Source organism: Paroedura picta, chromosome 8 (genome assembly GCF_049243985.1).
Source record: "Paroedura picta isolate Pp20150507F chromosome 8, Ppicta_v3.0, whole genome shotgun sequence".
Lineage (NCBI taxonomy): Eukaryota > Metazoa > Chordata > Lepidosauria > Squamata > Gekkonidae > Paroedura > Paroedura picta.
In genome coordinates this window covers 13,773,303-13,786,113 of record NC_135376.1, presented here as the reverse complement: position 1 = coordinate 13,786,113, position 12,811 = coordinate 13,773,303, and the positions used below count along the sequence as shown (strand labels likewise).

Here is a 12,811-nt window from a genome sequence, read left to right as displayed (position 1 = left end):
GAACTGAAACAGAAGTTGCCTTCTCCACTTAATTGTCTGGCTGCTCTCTCCTTCCTGCTTGATTGGGGAAGCTAAGAGAGGGGAGGGGAGCAGTGGTCACGAAGCTCCAGCCACCATTGAAGGAGAACAAGGCTGGAGAGGGGTTTATTTCTTGCCTTTTGTCTACAACCAAAGCATGCATGGGAGGGAATGGAAAATTTATTTTCCTTTTCCTGAGTGAGCGAGGGGGGAAAGACAACCCAAATGACAAATCTCAGCACAGAAGTGTGGGCTTCTGGAGCACAGGCACATAAAAAATGAAGGCAAAAATAAATCTTGCGAGGGAATGGCAACCGGGAACTAGTTTTCCTGAGGTCTTTGAATTGACACCCTGACCAATTAGCGGCAGACTACCACACTACATCAGTGTTGGAGGCGCTGAGAAGGGGAAGGAAGTTAATCTGGCAAAACGCTGACATCTACATTTGAAACACTTGGGCTTTTGGAGTGCTTTTCTCAGATGTAGCAAGTTATATCCACTCTTAAATATCAGAGGGCAAAGTTAGTGTCACCATTGATCAATCAGATGTTGCAGAAGGAAAATTTAAAGCACTAAATATCAAAATGGAAATCGAATAAGGTGTAAATAAGGGTTTTTTAAAAAAAATTCTTGTTCACACAAAGGATAAAAAGCCCAAAGCATACTTCTTCAGATACCAGAGGAAAGGTTTTCACAGTGAGAGTAGTTCAGCAGTTAAATCAAGTGCCTAAAGAGGCGGTAAGCTCCCCATCACTGACAGTCTTCAAGCAGCGGCTAGACAGATACTTATCCTGGATGCTTTAGGCTGATCCTGCATGGAGCAGAGGGTTGGACTAGATGGCCTATATGACCCCTCTATGACCCCTCTATGATTCTATAGGTAACTTTAGAGGGGAGGTGGATTTTAAAAAGCACCTGTCCTTCAGATTTATGAAGCACCCACATTAACACGACATATTGGCGTGCAGGCGTGTGTGGGTTGGCTCCTTTGTAAGGGTTTTACCCCTCCCTTCCCATCCCAGAATTCTGCTGAATCTTTCACAGTAGCACAAGATGTACCAGTTGCTCTGGTAACAGCTTGTTTCCCCTTCCCCCAAAAAGAAGCATCAGTTTGAAGCAATCTCCCTAGGGAGAGTTGGCTGTTTGAGAACTCAGCATTTACAGGGACACACATTCTGGTCCTCCCATTCCCCGCAAGAGCTCAAGACTCTGCCACTGCTGGTGGTCCCTGGCCCTCAATAAGTTCACCTGACCTCATCCAGGGCTAGAGCTTTCTCTATCATGGCTCCCCCCACCCCCGGGAATGAATTCTCCAAAGAGATCAAGGCCCTGGCTGAGCTACCGTATTCCGCAAAACAGAGCTCTTCCACCAGGCATTTGTTTGAGGTTTACCGGACCAACATCTGCTGAGCCCCCCTCCAAATTTCACAGCCATACATTGCAACTGGAAGACCACAGCCTTGACTAAACACACTTTTGTTGGCAGGGTGATATCTCTGCTTTTGTAGTCGGGAATAAAACCTGAGACCTTCTGTACACATATCCCTAAACATTCTCCCATAAGCATGTTCCCTTCCCCAAAATGAGGCTAATGAGTTTCTGACCGAAATGAGAGGTCCGAATTGGGAATTTTCTGATTTACAGCCTCAACCACTACTACAGAGCACCAAAACTTGGCATTCTGATTCAGCTTCTGCAATAACAAGCATGATGTCACTTTTCCAAAAAAAAGAAAAAGAAAAAAAAGAAAACCAAACTGGAGGAGAGGAGGCTTCCAGTTTCTAGTAGACTATTCAAAAGTTAGCAGTTTTATTCCCATAGATTTGACATTTTAATGGTTCTTTGCAAGATTGAGGAGGAAATATATGATCCCCTGTGCTACAGGCTTCCATGATGTTGGTATATTAAGATAATCTGTATCACTACTTAGCGTTTTACAGCACTGTAGTTTAAAGTGCAGTTATTTACACATTTACATCCTACCTCCCCACCTACCCAAAGGATCTCAAAAGTGGCTTAAAACGTATAATACCAGGATGACACATCCTAAAGAGACAGCGAGGAATTAATCACAGACCCTTTGACTAAGCACTAGTTAAAATACACACACAAGAAAAATCCCACATGCTACAAAGCACAAACTGCTTGGCAAAGAGAGACCAACAAAGAGACCACTGCAGTCCTATCCCAGAGGGCTTCCTTATCTACATTGCATCGCCTTCTCCCAAGAAGTAAAAAAGGGTCTCTCTGTAATCCTACCAAGACGCCATTCTGGAGGATCAGGACTATGAATGAGAGGGCCCACAACCAACCCTTAAAAAATGGCCACACTGGAGAAGGCAGGCAGAGGTGTATAGGCTTGCTTGAACAACCCAGCCAAGATCTGAAGCCAGAGCTTTTCTCTTCATTGTTATCACACCAGTTTTGATAAAAATGGTACATTGCCTAGGTCAGCCTTTCTCAACTTTTCTACCGTTGAGAAACCCCTGAAACATTCTCCAGGCTTTGAGAAACCCCAGAAGTGGTGTGATCATGCAGAATATGGTTGAAAAGCACAGATGTGTACAGGCCCACCTAGACCCATTATGCACGGGGGTTTTAGCGCACATTCGGGGTGGAATGGCGGCGACTAAAATCACGGATAACGCACGGAGCCGGCTGCAACCGGCTGCAGCTTCGGTGCATGCCGCCGAAAAAGCCGCGTCAGTGAAACGCGGAAGAAAGCGCAGCTTCCGGGTGAGCGGGGCGCAACCAGAAGCGGCGCCCGGATCGGCGCGTGCATAATCGGTTACTCTGGGTTTTGCCGCCGTCGCGCCCCGCCCCGTGTATAACCGGTATGCGTCGCGTCTTCCCCCTCCGCGTTTTCCATGTGACCCGAAATCGCCGTTTCGGCGGCCGTGCATAATGGGCCCTAGGGGTCCTCTCCTTCCCTCCCCCTCCAGGCCCATCATTGGCCAGTCTGGGAGGGGGTGGTTGACATGACCATGTATGGTCATATCACCCAATAAATATTTAACAAATTTTGAAAAATATTTTTAAAAATTAATTAACTCCCACTCATTTGGAAAACCCTTCCAGGGCCATCAAGAAACCCCAGGGTTTCACAAAACCCAGGTTGAGAAAGCTTGGCCAAGGTTCAGGTCAAAGAAATTGTCTGTCTAATAACCAGCCAGTCTACATCTACCGACTGTTATTTGCCGATGCATCCTAGAGGGCTTGAGATGGTTTTTGCTTTTATTCATTACCTACTCCATGAAGAGTAAAACTTATGCAGAAGAGAGATCATGGTCATAGATCAAGTATGCAACAAAAACACATTCACGCACACACACTCAGAAAGGGAGCATCCCAGGTCATTCCTAGAATACACTTGTGGATACTAAAGCTGGATTCTTTTCAGCAATAGTCCCCCAGGAAACAATTATTTTGTGCTGCATGGTAACTAACACTCAGCTAAAGGGCCCATGATTAATTAAACTGCTCACCATCAGTCTTTTGGATAGGGAGTTAATAAAACAGCTGACTGTTCAACAATTAATGCCATCTTTGCCTTGGCATTAGCTCTTCAAACACCCCAGAGCCCTACTAATAAAGTCTCAAGGATCTGCAATGACTAATCCATGGCCCCAGTAAAAACCACCTTTTGAGGAGTCCTAAATCAGAACTGAGCTTCAGTTACAGGCTCTCGGGAACTGGCAGCTAGAAGACTTGAAGAACACATAACGTGGACATCATTTGATCTCTCCACCATATGACCAAGATCCACCTCTTCTTCCCCAAGCACTACTTCTGAGCTCTCAGTGTCTGAATCTTGAGAGACCAGCCCACCCTAAGTTTGATGGGAGATGCCTTTTTATATGTTTGTATTTCCTTGTTTTGTGTTCTTGCAAGTACACCACTGCTTGGATGGTTCGAAGAAGGAACACTTAGCCTCCAAGAAAAATTATTTTCACAAGTACACATGATGTCATGTACATGGTGCACAGGTGAGATAACCAGCTCGCATTTCAGAGGCAATCTGCTACAGGCAATGTCCAAAGAGAGGGAATGGGATGCAACCCTCAATGTCTCAATTCTAGAGTCAGCAGCCTAAGTGGTCTTTTAAAGCAAAGGCAAAGATGGTGGTCCAAGATCTGCAGATTACATGCCCTTTCTCAAAAGTTCGGATGGTTGTTCACTAGATGACCCTGGAGGTCCCTTCCAACTCTATGATTCCATGACATCACTGGACCCCATTTCCACTGTTGCTGTACAGGCCTAGTCTCTTTCTCCACTTCCAGAGTTCCTCAAAGCTTGAAAAATATTACAGGATTCCTCCACAGTCAAAAGCTTGAGAAAGGCTGGCCCACTCTGTCCTATAGCAGCTTTTTAGGGTCTGAGGAAGAACTTTCCCCTGACCTACCACCTGAGTGGGGTCTGTGAAAGAAAACAAAACCTAGAAAATAGCTTTGACCCCTGACACCAGGAAGTGGAAAGATTGTTCTGTACTTGTGGGTGGAGAACAAAATAGTCAACAGACTTTCTACCTTCTGTGCAATTCACCCATAAAAAGGAGACCTTAAGAAAAACCTCACTTCCCACCAACAACTGCTCACACCTCTCTTGGAGGACCATCTCTCTTTTTGACAAACATTGGCCTAAGATCAAGAGGTATTTTACAAAGGGACACACAAGTACACACTCACAAACTACCAGTGAACTCTCTTCAAGGTTAAATAATTCCTCCTACTTGCCACAGAAAAGAAGTACAAATTATTGTTTATAGCATATCCAGCTACAATTAATGTGCTTGCTACCATAAAATCATCCCTCAGCACAGCAAAGGAGGTCAAATATGGTTCATTCAACCCCAGAATATTTCCAAGAAGGTATCTCAAGGATTTTAAGATATATGGGTGCGCTCACACACACTTTCAATCCTCTTTTCAACTAGATTTATCCACTTGGACATGGTTGCTGAAATGGCTTGAAACTAAAATTTCACCCTGTGAAAGCCTTCCCCACTTGCAACTGGGAATTAACCCCTTCAGCTACAACAATTGGGATAAAATGAAAGTTTTTAACTGTCTTTTTCCCCTCAGTGGCAATATATTAATATTCACAAAAAAGAGAGTTAGCATATCAACAGTGGTGACAAGAATTTAAATAGATTAGAGACACATTCAAAGCCTGTTTGTTTCTGTTTACTTGGAAAGGTAAACTACCTCCAGGTCCTCTCTCATGAAATAAAACAATGCAGATTAAAACTCTGCAGTTAACAGCAGATTCATTTTTGTTAATCTTGAGCAGGCAGCTTCTAGACCCCATTAAGCCAGAGAGAAAGAGAGAGACTGTTACCATTTATGCATGTTCCTCTATCTTCCAGAGTCTTTCAATATGCTATGTCTCCTGACTCCTAAAAAAAAATCTTAAGAGTAACAACTAAAAGTTATACCCTTCTAAACACAGTGCATTCAATGGACTTAGAAGAATGTCACTCAGCCAAAGAAAATTACAGTGCTGTCTTAAGCAGAAAGAATCTCCTCCACATTCAACCTAAGTCTTGGTCCAAATACATCCAACCGATATGTAGTGCAAAAGATGCTGTCCCAAGGGCAGGTACCAGCTTCAGAAGGTGAGAGTCACTGTGGTGTACCAGTTAATGTGTTGGACTAGGATCCGGGAAATCTGGATTTGCAGGTTCAAATTCCCATTCACACCATGAAGCTGGCTGGGTGATCTGACAGAGGCAAGCAATGGCAAACCACTTCTAAAATGTCTCCTACCTGGCATCGAGACAATCTTAGGATTTCATTGCTCCAAATGATAAATAAATAAAAATGACCCTCAGTTCCCTATGTCCCTTAAAGCAGGGGTAGTCAACCTGTGTTCCTCCAGATGTTCATGAACTACAATTCCCATGAGCCCCTGCCAGCAAATGCTGGCAGGGGCTCATGGGAATTGTAGTCCATGGACATGTGGAGGAACACAGGTTGACTACCCCTGCCTTAAAGGAGCCTATGCTCCAGTGCACAAAACCTATTAAAGATCCCCAGCCACAGAAAAATAAAACAGGCCTCATCAAGAGCCAGGGCTTTCCTGGCCCTGGCACTGGCCAGGTGGAACATTCTCCCAGAGGAAATCAGGGCCCTGTGGAACTTAAAGCTGTTCTGCAGAGCCTGCAAGATGGAGTTGTTCTGCTGGGCCTATGGTTGAGGCCCAGTATCCATCAATATACCTGGCCTCCCTATGCACTCAAATAGACACCTTGTAGTGCCAGCGTATTTGAAACATCAAGTTTAGCTTTTTCTACCACCCCCCCCCCCCACTTTGGGAAGGGATGCTCTTGCCCCTAAAAAGACAAGGAAATATACGAAATGGTTTAAAAATATTTATTGTTTTATTTTTCACCGTAAAACCAATTATCTTTTTATTCGGATTTGTAACTGTATATTTTTACTAGCATGTAAACTGTTCTGAGGTTTTTGGAAGGGCGGTATAATAATGGGACAATACATAAATAATTACCCGCTCCAAAAATGGGTCCTGAGACTCGATTCTGATTAATGGCCATTACAACTTGTTACAACATGATCCGGTTACCGGGAGTGGTGGGATACAAATTCAAATATAAATAAACAAACAAACAAACAAACTTATAGCCATCAGCAGGTACTTAATGCCACCAGCATGCTAGATGCTGTACAGAAAATTGCAGATACACATTCTGTTCCCAATGGGTCCTTATCCACCTACACACAAATGGCACAGAATGGGAGAATTATGGAGCCAGGGAACATCTTACATTTAACAGCATCTTTTATCATCATGTCTCCAATGGGTCGTTTTATCGCTTGAGCAACAAGTGTCAGCCACGTGACTGCTAATCCTTGTTAAAACTATTCTATAACTTGATCACCAAACAAGAGACCTGCTATCTGACAAAGTGCTCTATTTAAAATGTAAAGGTGAGACTTTAGCAGACAGAAACACAGATCAGTGTTCCTCACGTTCCCAAATTCTGCATTGGAATGTTTTACAGCATCATTGCAGTCTTGAGACTGCTCACTGCTGAGCAACTGAGCTATTGGAGACAGGATCCTTCCCTCTATCACAGGCTTTCTCAACCAGGGTTTCATGAAACTCTGGGATTTCTTGATGGCCTGGAAGGGTTTCCTCTATGGGTGAGAGTTAATTAATTTTAAATATATATATTTAAATTTGTTAAACATTTATTGGGTGATATGACCATACATAGCCATGTCAACCTACTCCTCACTCCTAAAATGGCCAATAATGGGCCTGGGGTAGGTGGGAAGGGGGCAGGGCCCTGGGTGGGCATGCACACAGCTATACTTCCCAACCCTATTCAACGTGATTGTGCCAATTCTGTGGCTTCTCAGAGCTTGAAGAATGTTTCAGAGATTTCTCAATGATAAAGAAGTTCAGAAAGACTGCTCTATCATGTAAATTTCCCCAGAGTTAACCATGATGTGGCATTTCACATGTACAATCATCATTACAAAAACAAAGCTTAATTTCAATAGTATGGGCCTTGAAAGTGGTTGGTTTGCAAATCTAAGGCTGTGTTCAGCTGAACAAAACTCTAAACTAAGGTGACCAGACTTTAACATTGGTAAGGCAGAACACCATTAACCTGGGGGGGGGGGCTCTTGATTAAAATTTGGTCTATATGGAGCAACAAAATTTTTCATAGAATGCATAGAATGCAAAAATAATATTGTAATATATATATATATATATATATATTTACTTGTAACATAAGTACAATTGGCCAGGTACCCCCAAATGTCCCTCCAAAAGTGGGACAAACTGGTCACCTTACTCTAAACTCCCAAAACCAAAGAGCAGGATAAAAACGGCAGTAATTAGCAGATTAGAAATCATTAGCTGTCCCTTGAGATTACAAAGGTATGAACAATGGGTCAGTTATACAGCAAGTTATCCCTCAAAAATGCTGGATTTTATGGGAACTGGCAGACCAATCCTATTGTCCCGGGATAAACTTCAAAAGGGATTTATGGCCAGGTAAATATGCCAGGGATCACAGTCATTCATGCAAGTAGAAATCTTGAAGTTTCACCAATAAAAAACAGGAACTTTTTGCTAACTGTTCTTTTCCCATGCTGCATCAACCTGGCCCTTCTCCAGTTTGAAAGCGAAGAGGTAATATGAACTGGCTAGCCACGAACGCCTTGGTGTTCACAAGCATGCATTCACACGCATGAGCACTCAAAGTAAAATGCACTCAGAATTCCCACTCGTAAAATAAAGAGGTCCAGGGAGGACCGTTTATGCACTGGAGGTTTCATGCCGGGCTGCAGGCTGGAGGTTTAGTTGTGGTAGGTTGCCCCACCTCTTCCTGCACCCACAAAGGGGAGCATTTGGCCTGGTGCACCTCATCTGCCCCCGATTTTTGCCCCTGCATGGGAGCTGGGGCAGTGAAGTTCCCAGTGTCTAAACGGTCAAGGAGGCACTGAAGCCTAAACAGTATTTTATTTATCATACTTATATACCGCCCTCCCCGGAGGCTCAGGGATTCTAGCATTTAGCATTAAAGAGAAAACAAAGACAAGAATTAACCAGGAAAAGGTATGAGAAGATCAGGACTAGGGTTGTGCGATTCGGCCGCCAAAGCGGACGTTCCGTCCGGGCGCAGCCAGCGCCGCGGGGAGGGGGGGGAGGGCGGTGCCGGCAGCGGCGAGACAGCGGGCGCAACCACGCAGGCGCGCGCCCGCTGTCACGCCGCTGCCGGCACCGCCCTCCCCCCCCGCGACGCGGCGCTGGCTGCGCCCGGACGGAACGGCCGCTTCAGCGGCCGAATCGCACAACCCTAATCAGGACTCCCTTATATAAATAGAAACAATTAGAACATATAAAAATGGGTTAGAGCAAGTAGCATTGTGAATCCGATTGCCCTCCTATGCCTAGTGGGGAGTGAGACGAAGAGAGTGCCTTTCCTCCCAACCCACATAATGGGCCTGTCCCACTTCCGATGCCACTGAATGACCACATGCAGGCACGACGTTCAAATGTAGGATATAAAAACAGTTTGGGCAGGCAGCATCTCACATAAAAACCTACAAGTCAGCAACACACTGTGTGCTCATGTGTTCTAGATTATAAGTGTGAATATTACACTCTTATGTGGACACTTAGTGGTTTGGGAGGAGGGAGATTTATGCTATGTGGGGGGATAGAAAAGATGGCCCCACTCATGACAGCCCATATGATCGATTCTTGGTTCCATTCATGATTATCTATACAAGGCACGTTTCACTTGATCCAGCCCACAGCTTAGCACTGAAAACCAGGGCAGTACTTCATGTGTTGGCTGCACTGTACACTTTAGGGTTGGCAATTCCAGGTGGAGCAATTCCTGAACATTTGGGGGTAGGGCCTTGAAGGACCTCAGAAAGGCTTAAAGCCACCAAGTCCACAACTATTGGAAGCAATCTCTGTAGTCTGGAGATCAGATGTAATTTCAGGAGATCTCCAGAACCCACCTGGAGATTGGCAACTCTAGCTTTAACTCATTTTAAAATCGTCTCAGGTGTCCTTGCTTTATTCTTTACAAAGTAACTCAGTGACATAACTAGAAACTGGTGGTGGGGAAAGTACCTGCTTGTGTTTTCATGGCTTAAATCAGGGGTAGTCAAACTGCGGCCCTCCAGATGTCCATGGACTACAATTGCTGGCAGGGGCTCATGGGAATTGTAGTCCCTGGACATCTGGAGGGCCGCAGTTTGACTACCCCTGGCTTAAATACTCCAACTGTCAGTGTGACATCCAAAATTTCAGCCAAAAGCAAATTGCAAAGCCTCAGCAAGAGAGAATGAGCAAGAGAGAAAGAGAGAACAAAATAACACACACACAAGCTGGGAGAGATAACGTTTCCTATTCTGCTTTTCCATTGAAACATTATGCTTTCAAAACGATGTTGTAGTCACATTTTCCAGCAGAAGTTATTAGAAATATGCACATGTCTAGAAGTAGGTCAACCTCGGCCGTTATTTTACCAGCTGAGAGGAACTGTTTAGACATCGCTTTAATACTCTTAGCCTTGGCAAACTGGGGCAGAGCAGCTGGAAATTAAACAAAATGAGAAGAAGAAAAAAATAGCCACTCAGTAGAAATCTCTCCTTTGCAGAGATATATGCAGGAGGCAATGCAGAAGGTAACCACAGCAATAGCTTAACACTACTTTTGGAAAGCCATTCTTGTGAGGCTCTCCAGATGTTTCCATTCATTCTTGGTTCACAGAGGTGGAAGGGGCCATACAGGCCATCTAGTCCAACCCCCATCTCAATGCAGGATCACTTGCATTCTTTCAGGAGAATTCAAAAAGAATTATTTCCTGACAGATACACCATTTTGCTTTCTTATTTAGAGAAATATACAACTAAAAGAAGCGGTGCAAGATCAAAAATTGGAGCAATGGTTGAGTCATAGGATCGCCAAGAGTCCAGACTGGACTGAATGGCTAACATCATGATCATTTGGGGAAAGGGGCACAAAAGGGGGAGGTGGAAAAAGAAGAATTATATGGCACCTTATGCCATTAAAGCAAATGGGCTGCCTCTGTATACTCTGGGGTAGATGAAGAGCTACATTTGTCTGTAGGCTTCGTGATTTCAAAGTTCAATGAGAACACCCGTCTGTGTGCCCACAATTACAGGACATAATGCGGGGAGCAACCAAGATCTTCCGGGCTTTTTCTATGAAATCGGGACAAGCAGCAGGGGAGAAAAGAGCCTCTGTATTATGTAGAGACCTAGCAAGAGCTAGGGTTGATATATTGTTGGCCCAAGACCAGAGGTAGTCAAACTGTGGCCGTCCAGGTGTCCATGGACTACAATTCCCATGACCCGCTGCCAGCACCTGGAGGGCCGCAGTTTGACTACCCCTGCCCAAGACATTTGGGGGCCAGAGGCAAAGAGTACAATGACATTCCCCAGTGTGGTAACAGAGTCCTGTCCTTTAATGGTACCCCCCAACCTACTTCCTATTATCAGTCTGCTCAACGATAAGGGAGTCCCTGTCTTGTCAATACCTGAATAAATGGACCTCCAATACATCAGAGCACACAGAGAGCATGCATGAAACCATGAGGCCCACAGCAGCAACAGATGATGCAGTCATGACCTCTCTTGTTGCACTGCTCCTCTTCTATCTAGCAAAGCACACAAGATGCTTGTTTTAACCCTCAAGGGGTAACAAAGGAGAGTGGATAAAAATGAATTGAGGAGGAGGATTCATACCAAATCTAGAAATGTGAAACACATTTGTGCTCTCTGATTTGTGGTCTGGAATCTTTAACTAACTCCATGAAATACCCATGCTACTTTTCCTTTGCCTGCAATGTCCAATGGGAACAACCAGTCACTGCTGAGGTTTTCTATCTTCTGGATAAATGTTTAAGCAGCAACAATAAAATCAGAGTCTAGTAGCACATTTAAGACCGACAAAGATTTATTCCAGGCATGAGCTTTTAAGTGCAAGCACTCTTCATCAGACAAAGAGTGTTTGCACTCGAAAGCTCATGCCTTGAATAACTCTTGTTGGTCTGAAAGGTGTTACTAGACTCGGATTTTATTGTGCTACTTCAGACCAACACGGCTACTCATTTGAATCTAAGCCACAAGTTTTCCAAGAGTTCCAAAAGAACTTCTAGGAAAATCACAGGTGGGCACAATGTTCTGTTTCTGCAATCAGGCATGTTTCAAGCAGGTAGAGGGAAAGCTGAAAATTACTAGTTCTACTCAAGCTAGAAACAGATGGCAATCACAGGAAAGAGATAAGCAAGGAATTTGTAAGCATGTAAAACTCAAGTACTATAAAATTTCACAATCCTTACCTTATAGACCTGTCCATAAGTTCCGTTGCCAACAAGTTCAACCAGTTCAAAGATGCCCGCAGGATCCTAAGAGAAGGGGACAAAACATGGAATTAAGACAAACAGTAACAGATATCAAAACATTTCCTGCCACAAATGTCTGTTATATTCAGAGGGCATGATAAACCACAATCTAGTGAATTCTGTTGAATGTACCCTGGTTTACCTCGTCCTTGCTCCCTCTATATTTTGCCGCAAGGAGGACACCTAGCCTACTATGTCTATATCCGGGCAGCTGCTAGGGCAATGGTATTCAAAACCATGGTTCGTGAATTCAACCATCACACCAAACCACAATCAGTTAACAATGGTAGTTAAAGGTAAAGGTAAAGGTATCCCCTGTGCAAGCACCGGGTCATGTCTGACCCTTGGGGTGACGCCCTCCAGCGTTTTCATGGCAGACTCAATACGGGGTGGTTTGCCAGTGCCTTCCCCAGTCATGACCGTTTACCCCCCAGCAATCTGGGTACTCATTTTACCGACCTCGGAAGGATGGAAGGCTGAGTCAACCTTGAGCCGGCTGCTGGGATCGAACTCCCAGCCTCATGGGCAAAGCTTTCAGACGGCTGCCTTACCACTCTGCGCCACAAGAGGCTCTAACAATGGTAGTTAGCCAGACATAAATCCTAGAACAAAATTCCAACTGCACATCAACCGATAAACCCCAGCTTGTTGATCTGTCTGCATTTGGATCTCGGGACAGGTTCGAACCTTATTTGTTTGGTTTCAATCTCAGTATCAGAAAGCAAATTCTGGTAGCCACTGCAGTCAGCATTTCACAGGAGCACTATCTCTGAGAGAAGTAATAATAATGTTGGAAGGGGCCAAAGAAGTGATCTAGTCCAACCCCCTGCTCAATGCAGGATCAGCCTAAGCATCCATGATAAATATCTGTC

The 12,811-nt window shown here is 44.5% G+C and overlaps 1 protein-coding gene across 6 annotated transcripts in view; it reads right to left on the bottom strand.

The window, feature by feature from the left end:
- TNIK (TRAF2 and NCK interacting kinase) overlaps positions 1-12,811 on the bottom strand; it is a 315,869-nt gene that overhangs the window by 237,688 nt on the left and 65,370 nt on the right. For all 6 annotated transcript variants that reach the window (XM_077348406.1, XM_077348407.1, XM_077348408.1 and 3 more), the window contains exon 2: positions 11,877-11,942. In XM_077348406.1, the coding sequence (XP_077204521.1) occupies positions 11,877-11,942 (66 nt within the window). The remainder of the gene's footprint in view (positions 1-11,876; positions 11,943-12,811) is intronic.